General features: G+C 48.3%; 1 protein-coding gene across 1 annotated transcript in view; it reads right to left on the minus strand.

Annotated features, from left to right (window-relative positions):
• LOC119372384 (calcium-activated chloride channel regulator 1-like) overlaps positions 1-16,794 on the minus strand; it is a 51,319-nt gene extending 34,525 nt beyond the window's left edge. Inside the window, exons 1-4 of the mRNA XM_049419890.1 lie at positions 16,642-16,794; positions 15,560-15,857; positions 14,837-14,943; positions 14,129-14,302 (exon numbers count right to left, since the gene is read on the minus strand). Of these exons, the coding sequence (XP_049275847.1) occupies positions 14,129-14,302; positions 14,837-14,943; positions 15,560-15,857; positions 16,642-16,794 (732 nt within the window). The remainder of the gene's footprint in view (positions 1-14,128; positions 14,303-14,836; positions 14,944-15,559; positions 15,858-16,641) is intronic.
• Between the last annotated feature and the right edge of the window lie 8,445 nt (positions 16,795-25,239).

Genomic DNA, 25,239 nt, shown 5'->3' on the forward strand with positions numbered 1-25,239 from the left:
TCCTTGGCATTATTGTCTGTTTGTTCTTATTAATATTACAATTTGTTGCTATAGCATTCATTCCTTCGCCCTTGTGACGAAACAATGCACAATAAACGCTCAACCATCCCTGTGAAGACACGTTTCACTTTCGTGTTGTACCGGTTCCTATGAAAGGGAAATCAGCCACGTTTTTTTTTTTTTTTTTGCTGTGTTTCCCGTTCATTTTACAAATTGTCTACACGTGGTCGGCAACGTAAACATACCGAGGCCATCGTCGAATAGCTCCACATCGACTTCGTAGGGCATCTTAGGCCTGATGACCGTAGCTGTGACCTTGGCGTGGAGGACCACTTGCGCGCCCTTGGTGACCTCCGCGTAGATGACAGCCTCCGTGGCGCTGTTCACCTCGGTTTGCTTGAGGAAAGCGCGCACCAGCACGGGCTCTGTGCCGCGATTGCCAGCCAGGGACGTGGCGCGGACGTAGACGTCCGCCGCTTCCCCGCCGGGTGTCTTTTGGGACACCACTAGGGTCCAGGTACCAGGCTGTACGTCAATGGAAAAAGGAAAAAAAAATCAGCCAGCGCCACTCCGTGAAAACCATCACACAGTGAAGCAGTAAGCGCGCGAGTGTATATGCGATATCACCTGCATCATCATCATCATTGTCGCCACCATTTAAAGCGTCATCATTTATCATCGCCATCGTTGTCATTTCTACCATTACGATCATCATTTCGAACATCATCTTTTTATTCACTTCGCCTCTGGTCAAGCGATACAGCTGCGTGGCGACTACTACTACTACTATTACTACTACTACTGGAACTACTACTACTACTACTACTACTACTACTACTACTACTACTACTACTACTACTACTACTACTAACACTACTACTAGAACTACTGCTACTAGAACTACTACTACTACCACTAGAACTACTACTACTGCTACTACTACTACTACTACTACGACTACTACTACTACTACTATTACTACTACCCGTACTAGAATTACTGCTGCAACTACTACTACTACTACTACTACTACTACTACTACTACTGCTACTACTACTACTACTTCTACTACTACTACTACCACTAGAACTACTACTACTACTACTACTACTACTACTACTGCGACGACGACGACGACTGCGGCATAGGGTAAGACAGTTTCGCTATAAAAGTATAGTCGGGTAGAACTTGAGAAGGCAGCGGAGGCTAGATGGCTGAAGCGCGACAGCCGATAGCCTCTGCGGCAAAACAAATAGCCTTGCTCATGTACTCGGCGGTGTTCTCCGACGGCTGTGTCACCGGCCGTGTGTTTGGTGACGTCAGTCGGCAGCACGCGCTCATTAGTGTAAGCTTGCGTGTAAATGCCGCTGCCTTCTGAACTTGTTCCCTACTGCACTTTGGTTGAAGAACTAATGGTAACCAGCACATCAGGAGCAGCAAAAACAACAAGGCACAGGGGTAATTATTCGTGGTTTTGACTGTTGTGTGGTAATTACGGCATAACTGGAAACGAATTTCAGTGGACGAAAAAAACGACTTGCCACCGGTAGGGACAGAAGCTACAACCTTCGCGGTATCCGAAGGTTGTAGGCTCGGTCCCTACAGGCGGTAAGTCGTTTTTTTCTTTCACTTTAATTCCTTCCTATTTAATGACTACCCTACAGTAAAAAATACAAATAATTACCCCCATGCCTCCCTTAGTTTCATTGTCTATTGGTTTCATTATGCTGTGTCTAACAAAGAACTGAGCCCTTGACCAATTCCCCTTGTTTCGTTCTTGGCCTACCGTAGCTACGCCAGGTATCCTGAAGGTGATGTAACTGCCGCTCTTCGCGGGACCGGACTCCAGGCAGTCCTGGCAGGTCTTGCCGTCGGGGTAGCGCAGCTCCGCGTTGAGGACGGACGCCTTGGTGGACTGCACCGCGATGGTGGTCCAGTTTCCAAGGTCGGCGTCGACCAGGACTGGGAACTCTTGCTGGTCCACAATTTTGGCTGCTTGCTCGAAGATCTATGAGATGGAGAGAGTGGAGGGGGGGGGGGGGTTGAAACAGAAGTCGTTATTCAGAAACCATAGCGCACTATACGAACACTAGACAAGATGAATACAGGACAAGCCCGTACTTTCAACTAAGGTTTTATTGCAGATCCGGAGCATATTTAAACACGCATCTGAAAGTGCAATAAAACCTTAGTTGAAAGTAAGCGCTTGTCCGTTCTTCATCTTGTCTCGTGTTCCTTTAGTGCTCTATGGCTTCTGGTGGGCTATTTTGTAAGCGTTCTGCCACAGACCGGAGGCGATCCGTTCTATCGGGCCGCACGCGATTAGTGGGCTCGTTTGAAGGTCAAGACGTGAGAAAAGGCAAGAACGGTCATAGAACGGTATCCGGCCCCGTTGTATCGATAGAACGGATACAAAACGGTCTCCGGACGACTTGAATTGGATCGAAACGTGAGCGCTGGAGCCGGAGAATCGAACTTCATCCAATCCGAGCCGTCTGCAGAGAGCGTTTTGTATCCGCTCTATCGATATAACTACAGTACCTTGAACATACTATAATAGAACGGGACCGGCGGCCGGTCTGTGCCCGTTCTGTGGCCATTCTCACGTCTTGAATATCAAACGAGTCTCCACCAATCGCGTGCGGCTCGACAGAACGGACCACCTCCGTTCTGTGACAGAATGCTTACAAAATAGAATGAACTACCAGCAAAGTAGAATGAACTACCAGCACTCCGAAACGTTTTCCCCTTCTGAGAAAAAAAGTCGCCAGGGAACACAGCGTGAGATTAACAACGTCGCAATTTGGCGCTACTTGTTCGGTCAGTTCGCATCCTTTGGACAATGCAAGAACAAGAGTGCTGAAAGCTTGTTCGCGCAAAAAACAGGCGACGGTTCCAAGCGGCGACAAGCGCAAGCTTTGGCGTGATTATTAAATTAGTTACTAGTACGATAAAAGCTTCACGCACCAATTATGAATTGCACGCAGTTAGTGACAAGAATTAACGACGAAACTGCAAAGAAAACGTATCAGTACTGCCAGTTGAGCATGTTGTTACATGTCCATCTTCAACAGCACCACTTCTAGCACGGACAAGTGGACATACGGCAAGACTCTGGAAACATTGAGCGCATGTCATGCATTCGTTCACTTCTTACTGGCAAAAGTCGCGTTATTGAAACTGAACGGCGGAAAGCAACGTAGAAGTTCAGTTCTCACAATATGGCATGATACCTTACAGTGGTGACCCTCCTAGAGCGCTGTCGTTTTAACTCACTGTAAGTTTCGTATAGTTGAATCCCGCTATTTATTCTAACTTTCTTATTCTTGCGCTGCGTTTTCGTATTGCCTTCACTCCGTTCCATGTGTCACGGTCCTACTAGAGGCAGACGTTGCCGATCGCAAAAAGTGACACGGTCGTTTATACTTTCGTCTAAGATGAGTCAAAGCCGAAAGCCGTCTTCTTTTTCTTCTTAGTCAACTGTATTGACCTGCCGCCCTCTTCCCGCCCCCCGGAAGCTTTCCGCATTTAACGGGGTTTCGCACTGCCTCCGGGATCCGCCAACTTTTGACTAAGTGACGATGTTTTGTGATAACGTCCCCATGTGATGTCATGCCATGACGTCACTCGACGACGTCATGATGCGTCATGATGGACGGAACTTTGCAAGATCTTACGACACCTTGGCGAGACTTTAAGGTTCATTAACACCGACGACTAGCACCGGTGCCGCAATCATATGGCGCTGGCGTCCGAAAAGCGACTATATACGTGAGATGTTCCCACCTATATACGTGAGATGTACCCGTCGACGCAAGAAATTCACGTCAGTTCGCATTGCTATTGGCCAGCAAGAAAAGTTGACATCCTGTTCCTGCGCATCTGATTGGTTTAGCGGCTTAATTGCGACTGCAGTCGCGTCGACTGAGAAATCGAGCTGTGAGCGACTGAATCAAAGCAGTCGCTTTGCGACCAAAGCGGGCATTGCAATTGCGACCGTTTGCGACCGCTCGCTTTGCGACTAACATGGTCGCGCGACCAGTGCTAGTCGCAGGTGCGAACAAGCCTTCGCGGTCTCGCAAAGTCTCGCGCAAGTCTCGCGGACGGGACTAGACGACATAGCCCCTCAAGGCTTTCGCCTTAATAAACGGAGAAAACAGATAGATGTCCTCCAACTTACCACAACCGGCTTCTTGTCGTCGTCCATCATGGCAGTGGTCGAGTCCAGAAAGGCGGACTCCAGGGCGATGGTTGCGCTGGATTGGCCATCGCGGAGGGCGAAGGCTTTGCCTCCAGTGCGCAGGGCAAGCTCTTCTAGCTTCTCTTCGGCCCCGGTGCCAAAGGCGATAGTGTTGACCACCACCTGAGCGTCGATCAGTTCGTCCAAGACGTCATGGATGTAAGGACTCGCATTTTCGTCTCCGTCAGTCATGAGGATGATGACAGAACCGGCCGCAGACTGCCCGTTTTCCTTGAACATCTGAGGAGAAAAAAAAAAAAAAGATTGTAACTCAAGACCGCGTAACGCTTAAATGACAGGTGTAGATTGCTATCTGAGTTCACCACTGCAATTTTTGTTGCTGTTCTTGCTTGAAAAGCGACACTAAAGAAAAAAAGATCCAGTTTCGCCGCAAGGGTGAAGCAATGAACGCGATAGCAACAAATTGGAATGTTATACGAAGTATGGCTGGCAGCTCTTTTGGATCCGACCTCGCTTAACTCAATAAAACGCTGGTTTAAGGGAATACTGCCGCTCCAGGGACCGAAGCGGTTTTCGTGCTGTCAGTCCTCAAAAGGCGATGTAAGCGCTGGGAACACAGCAAGTTTACGAGCCGTCTCCCGATGTTTTTCGAGATCATAGGTCGGCAAAAAATGTGGAGCTCACTCAGACTCACTCATGAATTATAGTTTGCCCTTAGAGCTCACTCGGACTCAGACTCACCAAAATTTTCCTCGTGCGGACTCACTCGGACTCAGACTCACTGAAACTTTTCTCAGCCGGACTCACTCAGGCTCAAACTCACCAAAATATTGATACGGGGTTGATACTCCCACCAAAACCCACCAAACTCACCAAAATATTGATACTCGCTCGGACTCACTCAGACTCAGACTCACGGCGCTATCTGAGTCTGAGTGAGTCTGAGTGAGTCGACTCATGAGTCCGTTAGCGTATAATTGGCTTTTTTGACCACGGTGTCAATGCTCCTTAACACCAATATCTCGCATATTTCGTGCTCTATTTGGGGCCTTTTGATCTCGAACCTTCAAATATGAATTATCGGTGGTTGCAATCCAGTAAGGACATTTTTATTGAAAGTGGTGACTCATGCGAGATATTTTTATCAAGAACTTCCTGTGAAAGAGTGTGTGTGTGGGGGGGGGGGGGGGGGTCAATCTTTCTACGTAACTGGTGCCTCTGATTAATAAATATTGTGCTGGCGTATGAACGCTAGTGCTTTGAAGTATGTGTGAGTCTGCGGGAGTATAAAGGTGAGCCGACAAAAGGCTGATGGTAATGATGAAGTTGTGTAGATAGAACCATAGGTCGGCAAAGAAGTGTGGAGCTCACTCAGACTCACTCAAGAAATATATTTCGCGCTTAGGGCTCACTCGGACTCAGACTCATCAAAACTTCCCTCTGCCGGACTCACACGGACTCACACTCACTAAAATTTTTCTCAACCGGACTCACTCGGACTCAAGCTCACCAAAATATTACTCACCTGGACTCAGACTCAGACTCACGGCTCGATCTGAGTCTGAGTGAGTCGACTCATGAGGGAGTTTGCCGACCTATGGTCGAGATAGCGCTCGCGATCGCGCCCTTATAAGCAAAGTTCGCAGTTACTGCATGAGCAACGCAGCCCCTCCCCCCCCCCCCCCACTCCATCGCGGCGGCCGCGTTTCGTGGTAGGGAAGATGCCGAGCAGGGGCGTAGCCAGAAATTTTTTTCGGGGGGGGGTTCAACCATACTTTATGTATGTTCGTGCGTGTGCATGTATGTGTGCGTGCCTATACACGCAAGCAAAATTGAAAAATTTCGGGGGGGGGGGGGTTTGAACACCCCCAACCCCCCCCCCCTTGGCTACGCCCCTGATGCCGAGGACCGTGCACTTACATTTATGAGCACGTTAAGGAACGCCAGATGGTAAAGATTTCTGTAGCCCTCCACTACGGCGTCCCTCGTAATCGTATCGTGGTTGTGGGACATAAGACCCCAACCATTATTATCAGCATTTTTATCCGAAGCGCCGCGCGTTGCTCGCGGCATCATTACATCTGAAGCACGTGCTTACCTTCAGAGCATGCTGCAAGGCGCATCCGATGCATGTACCTCCGTCGGCACCGAGCTGCTGCACCTTCGCAACCAGTTCTTCACGCGTGGACTGATTTATAGATGTCAGCGTCGCCTTCTCGTACGCTCCGGAGTTGAAGACGACCAGCCCCACTTCCAAGCGGTCCGGTACCACGTCTCGGATATAGTGGCTCGCCGCTTCTCTCAGGTGCCCGATACGGTCATGGTCCTGAACGACAATCAATCAATCAATCAATCAATCAATCAATCAATCAATCAATCAATCAATCAATCAATCAATCAATCAATCAAGCAAGCAAGCAATCAATCAATCAATCAATCAATCAATCAATCAATCAGGATTTATTTCAGCATCAAAGACACTCAATGATGCTTGGCGGGTACAGACAAAAAAGCCATGTCAGCCTTGACAGGGTCTGTACCCCCGGGCTTGGCAAGCATGGCACATCACTGTACACCACAAAAGAAAAAAAAATACAGAAATGGAAAATATGCACACGGCAGTTCTCTTCATCGGCGCGTCATAAATAAGCTAGTAATGCAAAAAAAAATGGTAATGACAGGTCTGTAAACAGCAATGAATGAAAAAAATACATAGAATAAAAAGGAAAGGCCACTGATACAATAGGTTAAAATGCACGCAGTAAAAAAAGGAAGAAGAAAAAAAATTGAAAAACAGGCACAGTTACTTCGATCATCATAGAGATGCGAATTAAGTAAGCGAAAGTGTTACGTATGCAACTCGGAATTATCATGTAGTGTAAACAACTGTAGAGCCGTGTACACTCGTGAGGAAAAGTATGCGGACCATGGGAGCGCGTCGCGTTTCCCTCTAGTCCGGCCGTGGTCTTCAATAGCTCTTTAACATGCCACGGGATGGCGACTTTAGCCCAAGTTCTGCGTCCATACCGCGACACTCTTCTGGCTGTCACACCGCTTTTTCTGATTACGCTCTCACCGTTCACTACTACAGCAACCACGAAGGTTTGTTTCAGGGGCGTAGCCAGGGGGAGGGGGGGGGTTGGGGGGGTTCAAACCCCACCCCCCAAATTTTTCAGTTTTGCTTGCGTACATATACATGCACACATACAAACGCACGCACGAACATACATAAAGTACGGTTGAACACCCCCCCCCCCCCGAAAAAAATTTCTGGCTACGCCCCTGGTTTGTTTATTCATTGATCATGGACGTTAGACGTCGGGATAAGAATGTACCACAGAGCGTCAACTTGGGTGCATCCACGTTAAATGGTGCTATAGCTGCCAAACACCAATAGACATTGAGCAAGCTCTCTTATATCAATGTAAAGTAAACATTTAACTACTTCTGTAGGACACGTTTTACTTCCGTGTTCCACCGATTCCTATGACGGAGGGATCAACCATGTTTTTAAATGCGAAGCATTTCTTAGCTAACCTTTGGCACTTTGAGCGTTTCTATCTATCTATCTATCTATCTATCTATCTATCTATCTAGCCGCCTACGTCTGGGTGCTCTCATGATCGCCTCAACTTGGTGTAGACCAAAATTGGCATGGGAGGGTAAGGGGATTTGACGTATATGACTGTCGGGTCATGACATGAATAACGTGAAAATCCTATCGCGTACGTCGTCAAACCCTTTCCTCCAGACACGTGTGGCACATACCCGTTTACCACGGGCCGCGGTGTACGGGCATGCGTCACAGGTGATTGCCAGTTTATATCTACCCAAGAACGGTGAGAACAGACATTGGTAATTTAAATGCGAGAGCGTTAAGAAAAACCGACATCGGCAGGGTTGACTTGACCGAATGGAAAGAATAAAAATTAGGATCCTAGAAGGAATCGAACCGAAACATTCTGTGTGGCAGTCCGGTATTCTACCACAGAGCCACGCCAGATCTATAAACTGGTTTGGAAAAACAGCCTATGCAGGCTTAATGTCGGTGCAACGTCAATGGTGGTTGTGGTACTGGCTATCTAGTTTTACGAGAACGCAATAAACACTACATATGTACTCCTACGATACAAGCGTCATATCAGATTAACGCCTGTGGTTCCAGTGTTTGGCTCCGCTTTTATAACAGTGCAGTGAACATTACATTTGTATTCCTATAATTCAGCAAGCTATACCGAAGCATTGCTCGTCCCCAGAGGAATACATTAACGAAAGTTACGTATTATATTCACATGACTGCACCGTAAAGTGCACTTAGTTTCGATAATACTGACGTAGGTACTCTAACGTGAGGGCTGACGTTACGTCGCACCATAAGTTACCTTTTGAACGCAAGTGTTGTCGACGTACATGGTAAGCCTACGATGTCCCTGTACACAGCTACTACAGTGACAAAAACACGTCGATCCACCTCGTAATTCGCTTGGCTCAAAGTCATAAAATACAGCATAGAAGTGCTTGCTGACTGCTTCGCATGAAACCGATTCCCACCTCATGTGGGATCTGCCGAGCTTTTTTGAGATAACGATGGCTATGGGCGGAGCTTACATTTACTATTAGGTTGTAACTGACTATAGCGGTTGTCAAAAGCAAGATCTACGTATAGCGTACTGTGAGCCAGTCACAGTTTCGCCGCAAGGGTGACTCAATGAACTGGAAAAGCAACAAATTGGACCGTCACACGGAGCAAGGCTAGCAGCTCACTCTCTTAGCAAACGCAGCCGCTGCAGCGAGTGAAGTGACCTTCGTGCGGCATATGGCTTCCAACGCAAACTTTGCAGTAAAGACACTACACGTAGAAAGCTATGATGCATCTGTTGAATGTTCCTGTTCCCATGTGCCAATGCAAGTGTCGTTAAGCGTGCCCACACAGCGCTCATGTCCTTCTTCGAGGCCAGCGCGCTGTCCGAGCGCCTGTGAACAAAAGAAACTCTTGGCGGCTTTACTGCTGGGTGGCTGAGGCACCATGATTTGATTACCGTATTTTTCCCCCTCCTCTACGAAGAGAGTTTTTTTCACCTCTTTTTTTTTCTCTACGGAGAACCGCGGGAGCCACTTTTTATTTTTTCGTCTTCTCTGTTTTATTCTCACTCTCCTTCCATTCCTCCTTCCCCCACCTCCGTGCCGATCTGTTGAGGTGTCCTCGTAAGGAGAGGCAGATACGGCACTTTTCTATTCAATCCTTCTGACATAACCACTTAGATCTGCTGAACCGCCCTCAAGGGCGACCACGCCCTGTAGGACAAAGTACGGGGCCGGAGGCGTGCAGCCCCTCTCCAGCGAAAGACAGGCGGCGCGATGCCCTTTAAAGCTTGGACGTCAGCACGGAGGTGCAAAAGGGGCACTTGCCCCCTCAGGCCACACCAGCACTTGCCCCCACCCAAGCTACACCAGCGCTCTCCCCCTCTCCCAGCTGCGATGCAACACAGGCTTGCACCTCCCAAGACAATAATATCCTGCCGACGCTCACGCTTTAAAGTGCACCCTTTAGCCTTGTACGCCACCTCGCGGGATGATAGTGAACAAACCTCTGCCACGCTGAAGCACCTCAGAGACCTGCGTACCACCAATGGTAAGTGGTGCATATAAATAGCTCGCCGCTAATGTGCTGGAGGTTGTATGCGTTGTGGCCGAGTGGTTTTGACGCGTCGTGCCGAGGAGCGTGGGTTCGCAGGTTAAAATCCCCGGTCACGTGCTTCGGGAATATTTTCTTCTGGGCTATATTTCTTGTTTGGTGTTGTATATTATATACATACGTATACATTTACGGAACAGCAGGGCGCCACCGATGGCGACGGCAAAAACCCACCGAGAGTGTCCATATAACTGCTATCGCAATTGCGATCACTGTGTACTTCAATTTCATTTTATTTCCTCTGGTACTAGCACATGAGAGAGCTGTCAACACAACTTGACGGGGGTCTTGCGACACTTTAATTGTCGAACTGCGACGCGCTTTGGACATTTTTTGTGGTGCGTGATTGTTCTGGAAAGTTGAATAAAAGTCGCAAGAGGACTGCGTCATAGCGATTAGTATGTTGTGGTGTAGAGTTCTCGGAAGAGCCGAACGAAAAATCTCTATTGACGTCTTCTATTTGTGACCGATGTCTACGTTTCGCGGGACTGTACAGAAGATAGAAAGAGATCTATTAGTACTAGGCATGGACGAATATTCGAGCGCTTCGAAAATTCGAACGAATATCGCAGTATGCCAATTCGATTTTGCACGAATATAAATTATTCGACATGAACGAATAGACATACTTCACCACATGTAACCTCCCTGTAAAGATGGTTTCACCGCAGCGTGGTCGTGCTGTGCCAGGAAATTACCGATATAGGAGAAATCCGCACTGCCGCGAATTCACAAATTAAGATCACCCGTACATATTACCTTCACCTCGATTATTTTTTTTTAAAGTTGAAAAGCTTCGTATACTGGTTTTTATGCTCTAAGCATAGTAAATTTTAAAACGTGACGTATTTTACTACTTATAGCTTGCAGCCTACTGCTATTCTAACCTTGTTACTGTTCAAAGTTGATGCCACTTCACTTCGAACAAAAAAAAGTGACGTTCGCACACGCCTAGTTCCAATTCTTAAAAAAACATTGTGCCAGTTAGTTGGTCCATGACAAAAATGCTAATTTTTCTTTATATGTCGTATACACTATTCGATTCGATATTATTCGACCAAATCACTATTAACTTCGAATTCGCTTCGAACCTCAAGTTTACTGTTCGCCCATTCCTAATATTAGTGCCAGAAGAACTAAGGCCCCAGTGCTAGCTTCCTGGTAGGCCCAACATGCCTCGAAGCTCGGCACGTTCTTGACGTGCAGTAGAGAAACACGTCGTGGGGTCAGATCGCACTCACCGACATGCTGCCCGAGATGTCGAGAGCGAATACCACCCTGCCAAGAATGCCTTCACGTTTCTGGACTTCGGTGAACTTGACGTCGACGTTCCTTGAGAGGTCAGCGGGCGCGATGCTGCAAGAAGCAAAAGAAAGAGGGAAAGGGGAAGACGGAATGATTAGAGGTGTGCGAATATCCGAAAATTTCGAATAACGATTAGAATAGCGGTCTGTTCGGCTCGGTACTGGAATCGAATAGTGCATATTCGACACACCGAATATTTTGCGAATAGTTTTCGAATACCCAGAAACAACGAAAAATGCTCGATGGAACGGGACGTGGGAAAAGCGAGGGGTAACATTTTCTTGTTTTGATCATGAAATTACCCAGATGCATGCGGCCCATGTACGGCACTATCGACGTCATGTTGATCACAGGATGTTTTGCTCAGAACTACAGTGTCGGCGAAGCAACAGTGTCAGCAATCAACTATCTTCACCATGGAATTCGTGGTGACAGTAACTGATGATAATGATTTGATATTTATGTATCAGTTTTATTCAAAAGCTTTTGGCAAAGTACCACATTGAATACTGTAGTCACTGCTATATTTCACCCTGAAGTTACAAAATATTTCGAAGGGTCTTGTTGCTGCTCAGCTTAAGTAAACTTGGTATTTTTTTGTCGGTTAAAAGTAATGGTAATGCTCCTTAGTTAAAGCTAGTGAATATTGGTTTCAAATAAAAAGTGGAATTTTTCTGTTTTGAAAATTGTCACCTTACAAGTCTAGGGCTGCTTTGAAAATTGTTGCCTTACTATCGAAAACTATTCAAATAGTATTCGATTCGTATTCGATTCGGTCCTAAATTTCACTATTAACACACCCCTAGGAACGATGCATCCGGTGTTTGGTGTCGATTTATCTGGTTCACGAGCCACAGTGAGGAGAATAACCATATGAATTCAACAGACAATTCGGCCAACGAAAGCACAGGAGACATTAATTGTTGTCTTTAACTGTAATGTAGAAATTATAACGTTAACTGAAATGAATTAAAGTGGACGAAAAAAATTAGCCCAGCTTGCACGAAGTCGCGAAAGGCTGGGTCACAGCAGAGATGGTGGGCATCCAACTGGTCTTGGCTTGGCTAGGTTTTTACCCTGTCACCTCTCTGTTTCCCACCCATTGCTATACTATGCTATAAAGGGATATACACTTGCTCTCTTTCTTTAATTTTTTTTGAGTCTGCGATCTCCTTATCTCTATATGTCTATTTGTTTCTCTGTCTTTCTATCTTTTTGTCTTTCTTCCCTTTCTTTCTCTTTTTGTGTTTCTCATTATTTCTCTCTCTCTCTCTCTCTCTCTCTGTGTAGCCGTTCTCTCGCCTTCTATCTTTTTCACTCTTTCTTCCCGATCTTATTATCTCTTTCTCTCTGTACTCGATCTCTCGTCCTTCTTTCCCTCATGTCTGTTCTCCTCACTCTCACTTACCTTTCCCACTCCCTTGCTACACTCTACTATACAAGACTATGATATGATCTGCTAGCGTGCCTGGATAGCCGAGTGGTTACGATGCTCGCCTTCGGATCGTGGGGACGCGGGTTCGAGTCCCGCCTCGCCAAAAAATTTGTTTCGCCAAACATTTCTCTCTATCTCCCTCTCTCTCTCTTTATCTTTTTTTCTTTCCCTCTCTCTCTTACTGTACTCATTCTCTCGCCCATCAGACATCAGACAAATCGCCGCAGGTGTTCTGGGGAGCGAATCCGAAGAGGAAGAAGGAAAAGGTGATGAAGCAGACGACGAAAAGAGCACGTGCCGGTTCATGACGATGATAATTTTCTATCTACGACACACGGTTAAACTCGACCATAACAGCTCTGCCGTACGAACCACCCTTTAGCCACGCCGATGGCTCACCCATTGAAATCGTCATTGGCGCCGATCACTTCCCAGACCGACTTGCGCCCGCAGAGGTGGTTGTGCTTGTTGGGAGCGTGAGCGTTGTGCTTCCTCTCACCGTCCTTGTCACAGAAATCCGTCACCTGCGCGAAAATCGAAAACGTAATAAGGATATCTATAAGCTGAAAATTCTTCGAGAGACAGTAAAGTGAAACAACGATATCACTTCAGAGACAGATGAGTAAGTTATTATTCAAAAAACTCTATTTTCGTTAATTTCATCTTCACAGGTTCAATTATCAGAGAAAATGAACGTCGAAGTGTAACTCGCTCCTACAACCCTTGCATTTATTTCTCTTGACCGCCGAAATTAGGCAAATTTGGTAAGAGAGATAGTTTTGCGGTTGGCGACAACATTAGGCATCTTAACAAGTGCAAGGGAACGCTAACATCTGTCCTGTTAAGGTATCTCTTCTTTGAGTTAGCGCTGCCTGCCACATATCAAGGTTTCTAAGGTCATCCCAGGTTTGAAGTTTGTTTCCCTTTCTTTGGGTACATTGAACTGAATGCGGGGGATAAACAGACAAGGGTCCATTAGTCTAAGACTGCCGCGGGACCCTCGAAGGACTTTAAGCTTTTAATCCTCTTTCGGTAACTTGTTCCGAGTAAACATTACACCCTGTGTAATAATAATAATAATAATAATAATAATAATAATAATAATAATAATAATAATAATAATATAATAATAATAATAATAATAATAATAATAATAATAATAATCACACGGTCGCTATGTATTCACCTCAGACGACGAGAAGGCGACAGCCATCTTTCTTCTTCTTCTCAGTAGATTGTATTGATCCCTCCCCTCCCTCCGAAAGTTTTCTGAACCTAACGTGGTTTTGCACTGCCTCCGTGATCGGCCCCCCTTTGAACAAGCGACGATGTCATGTGATGATGTCATCATGTGACGTCATAATGATGTCACCACATGATTTTTTTTTCATCACTCGTACTGACGCCGATGCCCTACGGTCCCTTTTCGCATTTATTGGGGCATCTAAGGCTTTGGACTTAATAATACTAATACATGCACGATCAAACTTACTCCGTTGATGTAAGGCATAAACATGATGGACGATGTGACCGGGTCCTTGTCGTTCCTCAAGAAGCGGGACTTGCACTTGGACGATACGCGGCAACCTTTGTAGATGCGGCAAGGCTGTCCGGAATCCGTGTACACCTTGAATTTGTGGCGCTGCGAGCAGGCGCTGGCGCGTACCTGTTCGAAAGAAAACACCGTGTGTCCAGGCAACCCGTGTGGATATACGAAGGCAGACGTGGTTACCTCGGCCGTGCTTTTTAAGGGGGGAAGGGGGGTGCGCAACGGTACTGACAACAATCCAGAGGGTAATATGGCGGCGCAGCCTTCGTTGGAAACGTCTGCATCTATCTGAAGATCCGAAGGAACCTCTACCAATCATGTAATTTGACTAATGCTTTATCATGCGTTAGCGTCGACCAATAAACGACTCTGACTATTGCCTTGCCATGCATTAGCGTCGACCAGTAAGTAACTGACTGGTGCCTTACCATGCCTTAGCATCGACCAGTAAGTTACTCTGACTAGTGCCTTATCATGCCTCATCCTCGATGAAAATGACTTTGACTAGTGCCTTATCATGCCTCATCCTCGACGAATAAATGACTTTGACTAGTGTCTTACTATGTCTTAGCGTCGACCAACAAACGACTTTGATTAGTGTCTTACCCTGCCTTAGCGTCGACCAATAAATGGCTTTGGCAGGTGTCTTACCATGCCGAACTCACAGTAGAGGCTCGGGTACCGGTAGCTCTCCGGGTCGCCGTACTCGTCGAACACTCCGTACCGGAAGTGAGCCCACTCATGCACCAGCAAGTAGGCTGTGACCAAACGCACGACGTTGCGATCAGTTCCAGGTCGTTAAAACGGAAGCGCACATCTTAAAGGCACGGGCTGGTATGTGCAAATAGAACTGACTCAAACATACTCACACTTTTTTTTTGTTTGGACTGACTCGAGCTCAGTCTCACTCATATTCAATTTCACAGGGTCACTCGGACCGAAACTCATGAAACTTCTACTCAGCTGAGCTAAATTTAACTCAAGGTCATCAACACTGTACTCAGCCAAGCTGACTTGAACTCAAGCTCAGCAAGCTTCTGCTCAACCGGGCACATTTGAGCTCAATCTCGCCAAACTTCTACTCGGAGCTCACTCACACTCAAACTCATGGGTCAGGTTGAGTCTCAGTAAGCCTGATAGAGTCAACTCATTAGTGAGTTTGCCGATACTTATATGGGACACGTACCTGGTGTGCCACACCCCGGGTACGCCTCAGCTCAGAGGTCAAGCGACCGGCTTTAATTCTAACTGTGGTACTTCTCGGTTTCTCGCAAGGTGTTCTAGAAAAGTGAACGCTACGATCGCGTCCGTAATAGTTTACGCGTGATACGTATCCCTTGCGCAGGCCACATGGTGGTTGATGATACTTCTCACCTGGACTGCCGTAGGCCTCGGCTATGGAGCCGTTCATGTCGCCCAGGAAGCGTGGCGTCAGGTGGACGTACTCCCCACGCTCACCACATCCACGTGGCTGCAGCGTGTACGGAGTGTCACCGTACTGCGGGTTCTCCGCGGCCACCCTCAGGTCAGCCACCGGGAACATGTTGGCCGTGGTGTTCAGCGCTCCTGGTCCGGCGGGCCACGTGTCCGGTATGGCGATGGTCACGCTGCCGAAGTGGACCAGACCTCGCGTCGCTCGGTGGAGGAACGTCGAAGCAGAACGGAACAGGGCCTTCGAGAAAGCAGTAAAGTGCCAAGTCACCGTGACCGTTTTAGAACAGGAATAGTTAGTAGTTCCTGTTGGTCTACTACATACTAGACTTAAAGCGAAAGTCTTCGAAAGCGAACGACTACATGACATTTCTTCTAAAGTCACGTGACTCTGACGCATGTGACTGCGACTGAAAGTGGCGCTACTGCCATAGGAGTGCGCGCAGAGGGGGGGGGGGCAATGGGGGCGCCCCCACCCCCTAGTCATATAAGGAGGGTGTCAAGTCTGCTCCATACCTTCAATAAGAAGCCAGGCCTCTCCCGTGATTGTTGGAAGTTGAGGGTTACGGCGATGTAGGTTTTGACAACAATGGCGGCCGAGTGCCCCTGATATTGCACCTCAAGAGCACTTCATTTCCCATCTTTATCCCGGAAAGCTGGGAACTAAAGGTAGGCCGTGGCTAGAAGCACGTCATTGCGTCATTTTCATGTTTGCATCCACTTTGGGGCTCGTTTTCTTTCGGACTCAACCAATGGGTATGATGAGTGGGGGGGGGGGGGGGGGGGAGGCACTGCGGCGAAGCTTACACCCCTCCCTAATGAAGAACTGTAAGCACGCATCGCTACTGCGCTTTCTTTAGGGCATGGAAACTCGCCTCGCCGTGGGGCCACGCGTGTCCACGTTTCTCCCCACTAGCGCACGGACGCCTCTGCTGGGATTCAAACCCGAGACCTCGGTGGTGTTCAAGTGGCACATATGCTACTACGGATGCTATAGAAGAAGAACGTGCTATGGGACAACGTACCTTGATATTGTCGATAATTCGCTCGTCGGGCTCCACAGATTTGTCGATGGCGACCACGATGTCCTCATAGGCACCCGTTTTCTTGTCGATGCGGAGGCAATGACCGGATGACCAGCACGCCGCCACGACGACGAGCAGCGCAAGTAGCCTCATTCTGCGAGAAAACACAGGAAGGCACTCGAAGTGACCTTGAACGGATCATGACAGGCGGGAAAAGTGGTACGAAAGTTGTACGAAAGTGGTCCATCTCCGAGTGACCGGCATGTGGAAAGGGAACTGTTTCTGACGTCACTATGTGACGTCACATCTCACGTCACACCCTCGAAAACAATGAATCATGGAAAAGAAATCAAAGAAGAAATGATCACCCGCTGCAAAGCACACGACGAAGACTCTCTTTATGACGCTTAAGTCGGAGACACTTCAACTCGGTCGTCGCAGTAACGAGCACTCTTCACGCGCATCAGACGTAAAAAGTCTGACGACCACGAGACATAAGAAAAGGCTTAATATTCCTGCTTCTTCGCCAGGCAGCATTGAATTTATTAATAGTTGGGCTTTAACGCCCCGACACCATGACATGCTTATAAGGGAGGCCGTAGTGGAGGGCTCCGGAAATTTCGACCCCCTGGAGTTCTTTAACGTGCACTTAAATCGAAGTACACGGGCCTCCACCATTTTCGCCTCCATCGAAAATGCGGCCGCCGCGGCCGGGATTTCATCCCACGACATTCGGATCAGCACTCGAGCACCATAACCACTAGACCACCGTGGCGGGTCAGGCAACCTCCAAATTAGAATTCCGTCCTGTTCTAAAACACGCTAGGAGCACGTAGTGCGCAGTTCGACCGATATGGTCACAAATCACAAATTTAAAGTTTTCGTTGTCTTAGTGGTCTCTATACTTTTGACGTCGACTGTACGTAGCACGCTTCCAGAAGGTGTATACAGTGCTCGACGATTGAAACACGGAACTCGGACCGCGTGGCTGCTGGCGGTGAAGGCGAGAGTGTTCGTGACGCATGGTGACTACATCCGGTAGACAGGCGCTCAGTCTGGTGATTCTCGGTGGCGTCGACGGACAAAGCGCTGCAATAACTCCTAATGCACGCCCTGCCAGCTCTGCGCGGCGCGTGAGCGCAGTGACTTCAAGCCGTCACTGTATACATAGCCGTGCGCACATGGGGGGGGGGGGGGGGGGCAAAGGGGGTGCGCCCTCCCTAGTTCCGTAAAAGTGGGGGGGGGGCGGGGGGGGAGATCTGCCTCGTAGGGGTGGGTGGGCGCTGCGATGAAGTTTGGCCCACCACTGATGGGTAATCCTGCGCACACCTATGACTGCATCTGCTACCTTTAGGTAGCAGTTGCGCGTATAGGTCTGGCTATACTCGCGGACAACTTTTCATGGCAATGAAGAGAAAGCTACGGGGACGGAGCTTCTACGCACGTACTCCTACGCGAAGTAGTCCGGTTGAGCGCGCGTCTCGTACCGCTGTCGAAAGTGAATCAGCTTTGCATACGGACGCAGACGCCGCTTATCGTTTGAGGTACACGTAAAAGGCGGGACTATCTCACGCGTGCAAAAACATGAAGTGACAACGTACTAAGTGAAATAAACACAAATATCTTACTGGTTTGTGCTGCGTACGGTCTAAAGAAGCTACATGTAGAAAATAAAATAATAGTTTGTATGTCTCACGTAGAAAATAGGGAAGCAATTGTGGAACTACATTCATTGGCGGTAGAATACACGCGATTTGGCTCTGTAGCCTTCGCTTCATTGCCAAGAAAAGTTGTCCGAGAGTATAACAACAGCTATGCGGCGAAGCCGCACTCCGTTTTTGAGGGCGTGTTGCGACCGGCCTTTGGAGGCACCAGAGACTCCGGAGGAAGAGGCTGGAGGAAGGCAAACTTAACAGAGGTTTTATTTACATGGGCGAGCAGTTTGTTTCTACATCACGATTTCGTCCTACAGGACGAGGATTTCGTGTCTACATGACGACTATTGCGCGTCGAATGAGCCCGCGGGGGCTCGTTTTAAAGGGTCTCTTTCCCCAGATCCCTAGATGGGGGAATTTCTGCAAGTTGGGACGGTCCAATCGCGTCCCACACAACGCTAATGAGGGTGCCACCCACACTCGCCCAGGTCAACGTCGTCGACTGGGGCGTGGCCACTGCACTCGGCTGCTGTTGCACCAAAGGGCGCAACATGTGGTCCCCGCCATGTGAAGGTCGTAGGGCGAAGGGTCACACGCTCGGTCAGCCGGGCGCGACAAAAGGTCCGCACTCCGAAGCACCTTGTCGATCAATTAGGGGGCTGGTTGTCATCCGCGCGGACGCCGCTGTCTCGTCAAGGTAGAGTTGGCGACAGGAAACCATTATGGTCGTCTGGCCGAACGCGGATGGGCCGGACTGCACGGCGCCTCACGTCCCATCTCGGGAGGACAATTCACGCGCTTGAACCATCGTCAAGGCAAGCAGCGCTTCGGCGCCCGGTTCGAAGAACAGGGGACGCCGCTTCCTAGTCGGCGCGGGGGCCGATCGTAACAGGCGACATGCCTACCGTGCAGCCGAATGACGTGTCCGGAGAGTCGAAGACCGGTGATAAACTTGACTGTCGATGACCAGTGTCAATCCAGTTCGCCGCAGCTTCGAGAAATGCAAAAATTGGCCCTAGCGTCAGCTTTTCCGCAACGCATGTTTGCCAGCGGCGTTTCGAAGACAGACGCGCAATTCGACTATCTAAAGGTAACATATACAGTAACCCTATGAAATCACGGTAAGCAGCGCTCCGCCGGCGCCACTGAGAACCACAGGCTGTATTGAACGGTTGTCCACATGATGCTGTCACCGTGCGTCATCATGCGCCAGCAGCCAGGCGCTTCGAGTGTCGTGTTATAGTGCTCGAGCACTCTACACCATTGCAATCTTACAGCGAAGCTGTTAAATCTAGCTGTAAGACGTCCGTTAACAAAAAAAAAAAACGCCTGCTGCACCGTTGCCATAGCAACCGCCACAGCTGCGCTCCACCTGTGCTAAAAAAAAACATGCTTGATCCCTCTGTCATAGGAATCGGTATAACACGAAAGTGATACGTGTCGTCACAGAAGTAGTTGATTACTTTAGTGCAATGGTATATCAGAGCTTGTATATTGTGTATTGTTGTTTGGAAGCTGTAGCACCGCCTGATGTGGACGCACTCACGTTGATGCCTAGTGGCACATCTCCGTACCGACCACTAACGCCCATGATCATGATTTAACCCTTGCGGCAGGGGCGTAGTCAGAAATTTTTTTCGAGGGGGGGGGGGAGGGAAGTGGTTAACCATAATTTATGTATGTTGGTGCGTGCGTTTGTATGCGTGTATATATACGCAAGCAAAATTGAAAGTTTTCGGGGTGGGTTTGAACCCCCCCCCCCCCTTGGCTACGCCCCTGCCTTGCGCTGTCTGAAGTTCTTAACATATACGTGGGCACCACACATGGTGAATGCCGCACAAATATTGCATAAAAAAGCACATAATAAGCACTGATACTCGATATGTACTTCTTCAAAGCGTCGTGAAACTCGAATAGAAATGCTACGCGCGTCGCTTCCCTCTAGCCTGGCAGTTAATTCTCGCAGGGCGAGCGGGGAACGCGGTGCGAGAGCCAGGCGAGCGTCGGAGAGCTATTTTCGATATGGATGGATGCTATGAGCGATGCTTTGCTATAAGCGAGCCACCACCTCGCGGTGTGTTGAACGAAATTACACTTCTATTGGAAACGCGTCGAATGGGACGGTCGCAGCAATGGCGCGTTTTTTTGTTTTTTTTCGAGCCTGGTGGCACACATGTCAGCATCCCGTTATAATGGGGACGCTCGTAGCATCCATCCAACCAGCACTGCGAGAGGAAAGTGTGAAAGATAAAAGACGCGTTCATGTAGCCTCCGTTATGTGTTTGGCGGTAGCTCAGTGGTCCAAACGCCCGCCAGCCATCGCCGCGGACCGAGAGGTCATGGGTTCTACTCCTGTCAGCAAACTTTTTCTTACAGTTTTTTTTCTTTGCCAATTGATGGCGTTCATTTTGCTGACGTATTTCCGTGACGGAAACACGTCATGAATGTCTTGGTGGACCCCGGCATAAAACACTTTCGTGTTAAAAAAAGACAAAAAAAAACCCAGGTGGTCGAAATTTCCGGAGCCCTCCACTGCGGCGTCTCTTATAATCATGTCGTAGTTTTGGGAAGTAATACCCTAATAATGTTTATTATAAGTTAAGGGTCTACAACCAGTGTATAACGACACTAAGAAGCTGTCTATCCTTTTTATTTTTATTTTTTATGACCGAGGAACGAAATAAAAGTGCGTGTACCGCACCCGGTGCAGACTTACCTGAAACAACTTGCGTTGAATGTTGCGAAGATCGTCCCCGCCTCCACAGATCAGCAAGCGCGTTCTTCCCTTCGCGTCTGCCGATGCTCGCCGACAAGAGTAAGCATAAAAGGCGCTCCGGATCTGTGACATAAGGCCTCAACAAGTGGTGATGGCGTCGCAATCAGCAGTGACCCTGAATTTGCAGGTCGCAACTATCCGAGTGATACGAAGTCGCGACGATTTCGACACGTACGTTTTCGAGGAAACGCCGTATGTCGCGCCCTGGATGTACTCGTATAAAGGTGTTCGATTAAACGGCTTACGGGTCAAGCAGCCATCTCGGATAACAAGAGATAGGCGGACCTATCTTTCGTAACCAGTCGTGACGGCACATTGATGCCTTTTCATCAGTGCTATGCTATCATCGAGGCATGCCCTTAAAGAGACGTGACTGATAAAATAAGAGGCCGCGTAAAAGAACGGGTTCCATTACCAATTATAGGCGTACATTGCGGAATGCTGCCCAGCAGCCGTTACGACAGTGAGCCAGTTACCGACCGCACTTGAGCCTGAAGCATTGCGTAATACACAGAAAAAAAAACAAGGATTACAGCGGCAAGTACAGCCGTGCGCAACAGTTTTGCGATTTTGTCCATACAATAGAGTTTCCCAATAATACACTAGAGAGGAAATCTGGCGCTATAGTATCTATGGGCGCTGCAACACATGAAGCCTCAGCCAGCATGGGAATTGTGGGTATTACATGGATTCGCCTAAGCTTCGCTCTTTGGCTCCGTTTGGCCTGCAGCCGCCTTGTCGCAAGATGAAGTTCAACAAACGTTCAGCAGTCCCAGTTCACCACCTTGACTCTTTTAGGGCTGGCCAACTGAAATCAGCTCATGAGGTTCACAACGAGTCCTTCTTTGATCCGAAACAAAATCCAAAACACAACAATAAACAAACTCATGAGTGCGTTCCAAGCCGCAAGCACGTAGACCATAGGCAAATGCATGTACTGCCCATCATTCCCATGGTGGCCGAAGGATCGCAGCTCCACAGTTCCATCCAGTAATTATTGTGGAAAACTCTGTGGTCCGGTCCACGCGCTGTCGCGAGAACTAACCCGCCGCGCAGCTGAAGGGGTACCCTCGTCGGGACATGCTGTTGCCGAAAATGAACTACTAATGAAAGACAGAATCACCAGCTATGCAGAATGCAGAAAGTACTATCGAGACTTGAGGAGGATTTTCCCTCCGCCTCACCCAAAATTATATAGAAAACAGACGACAGAGTGGCGCACATTGCAAACCAATTTTTATCCCAACCCTTTTCAGCTACACAAGATGTTCCCAGAGATCTACCCAGACTCAATATGTAAAGCATGTAGAATAGAAGAGGCCTCTCAAAGCCACATGCTATGGGGGTGTCCCAATCAGCAACCTCTCCGGGAGCGATGGCGGAAAACGCTGCTCAGCTCCGATCCACAGGAACGAACCTGGGCTATCCAGCAGGCCAGGGAGGCTAGCGGGAGACAAGGTCTTCCGTGCTCCGCCTGAGCGGTCTGGCCCGGACCAGCAACTAGCCGGATCTCGCAATAAAGTTGTTTCGTTCATTCATACCACCTCTTACTGCTACGCCGCCTATGAATAATGCCACTTCAGATCTCACGCTCCAGTTATTTATCGTACCTGCCTACCAAACGTATTACTGATCTCCTATAGATGATATTACGCAGGATACATGGGCGCCACCACCTTGGGCTCTTAAAGGGCCCCTCACCACCCCGACTTCAAAGACGACGGAGTGGTTTCTTTCCTGCCTTCGCTACCTTTCGATATCTCCTCCTCGCCACTTATTTTTTAGAAGCACGTGTACAGTGCCAGCGCTAAGCATGGCGCCTCTCAGGATTTCGCGCTTGTCGGCTACACGTTCTTACACCCGCTTGCGAAGTCGAAAACACACAAAATGAAGTGAAACCAGTTGATCGCGCACGATAGCCACGCGAGACAAGCAAGAATGGGGGGAGCGGCTGCATGGCAAAGCAGGGTAGGAGAGCATTCACAACTGATATTTCGTCTCTATGGACCAATCGAGGGTATGTACCGTAGTGACGTCACGCTAATCACTGTTCTTGCGTCACGGAGCACGCCAGAAACGAGAAACGCCAGGAAAATATAACGCGCTCGTTTTTTTTTTTTTTTCAGAGGCTGATTAGCGCCACTTTAAACGAACTTTTTCTCATTTTTGTACCTTGTGACGTCAAATAATAACGTCAAGAAACGTTGAATGCACCAAACCAACCGTTTTCATGCGTATGCGTCTATCGTATAGACTGTAAGTTTAATTGTTGAAGATTATAAAATGGCGGTCCACCTCCCTTCCTGTTTCGAAACTCATCTGTGCAACATATGCCCCGTGTACTACTTAGGCCACACTGAAAAACAGTTTCTTATTTGCTCTTATAATCACAGATGGCATGCCAAAACCCAACCGATCCCTCAACTCTCGAAACATATGAGCATGCCAGCTCACTCATTTAACAGCAGAAAAGTTCATGCATTCACACAAGTCGTTGTAAACGTGGCCTATGCGATTGGCTCCAGCTGCGCGCTACCGGAACTGATCTTGGAGGCCCCGGTACGAAAACAAAGAGACGCTAAGCGATCCAGAATAACCCCACGACAACCGTATAAGTGCACGGGTTTGTTTATCTCTCAGGCGCAAAGCAACTTCATATATTACTCAGTCTAAAAAAAATTAGGCGAAGCTTGCACCAAGCCGCGCAAGGCTTGAAACAGCGAAAGTGGACAATTCTGAAGACTAATCTGGCTGCTTCTAGGTTGTTACTAGGCCTTAGCTAAGTGGTGCAGGTTGTTACGAGGTCGCTGTCGTAGCTAGGCTTTGACAAGGTGATGCTAGGTTGTTTCTACATTGATTCTCAGCGCAGAGAGGTTAGAGTTAATCTACAGACAGTCGCAGACACGACATGGATGTCCACACTCCAGGGACAGAACCTCGCGCTGAAACCAAGCGTCTGCACCTCTCATAGATCTACGGGCGCGTCGTCGTTGGCGTAGGCCTTCCATCGCTTCGGGGTCTTCTCGCAACCGCCGTTGCATTTCCCGTTCCCTAGTATTCTCTCATTGTACGTACTCGAGGTCTTCGGCTCGCCGCCGTCGCTTCGCCGCCATTTGTTATTGGCTAACTTTTGCCTTCTTAATTTTTAGTGGAAGTTGTGTGTAGTGGGATTTACACAATTGCTGTGGCACATACCCGTTTATGATGATGATAGTTTTCTGATAGGCCGCTCAGTGGCACATACCTATTTGATGACGATAGCTTTCTTCTTCATTTTCAGTGGACCAGCGGTGAGTAGTGGCATTTACCCAATGTCTGTGGCGCATACCTGTTTATGATGATGATAGTTTTTTGGTACGGGGTGAACAAGGAACGATTTCCTAAGCAGTTTCGCTGTTGAAGGAAAATCACATTAAGAGTGGTAAAATGTTTGAACTATTTTTTGGTGAGAACGCATCTACTGCAAGAAGTCTCGCTAGCTTCGGTAGCGTTGCGAAAGTTTTCGTTTGCGATTGTTATCTTCTTTCCACATGTGTTGTCAATGTCACCGGGTGGTAACATTTCGCTTCTCAACGCCTTTTGCCTTGAACAAAAGAAGGGAAAAAAAGGTGTGTATCGATTGTTTTAGGTCTAAATCCTGCGCCAAATACAGTTCCACTGCTGGGAAACATGAGGAAGTGCATAGAACGGACACCCAGCGGTTCCCGTTCATAGGTTTCCCACTGCTCCGTTTATCAAACCGTTGATTACGTCATTGTTTGAGGTAAGCGTGTAGGGTTTCCCCGGCGCGAGTAAAGTCTTGTTAGGTAGATTCGCAAACTCGGTGTGCGACATGCGCGCTTCTTTTTGCTGCCCTTTATCGACTTCCTGCTTGTTACGGCAGTTGAGATGCGTGTAGTCTGCAGCGAGTTCCTTCAGGTTGTCTTCCCCTTCAGATATAGCAATGAAGGCGCCAGAGGAGCGCTGGTGGGAGGCGCAATCGCGCACTTGGCGAGGCGGTGGCGCCCTCTCTAGCACGGCGTGGGTGTCGGCCGCATGTTTCCAAAGCGTTTTAGCGACTTTCAGTTCATTACTGCGATTACTTCTTAGTTATTTCTGTTAATTATACTATTTTAGACCCTGTTCGTTAATTTTAACCCGGTTTTGAGCATTGCTAGCCTTGTTTTA

Source organism: Rhipicephalus sanguineus, chromosome 10 (genome assembly GCF_013339695.2).
Source record: "Rhipicephalus sanguineus isolate Rsan-2018 chromosome 10, BIME_Rsan_1.4, whole genome shotgun sequence".
Lineage (NCBI taxonomy): Eukaryota > Metazoa > Arthropoda > Arachnida > Ixodida > Ixodidae > Rhipicephalus > Rhipicephalus sanguineus.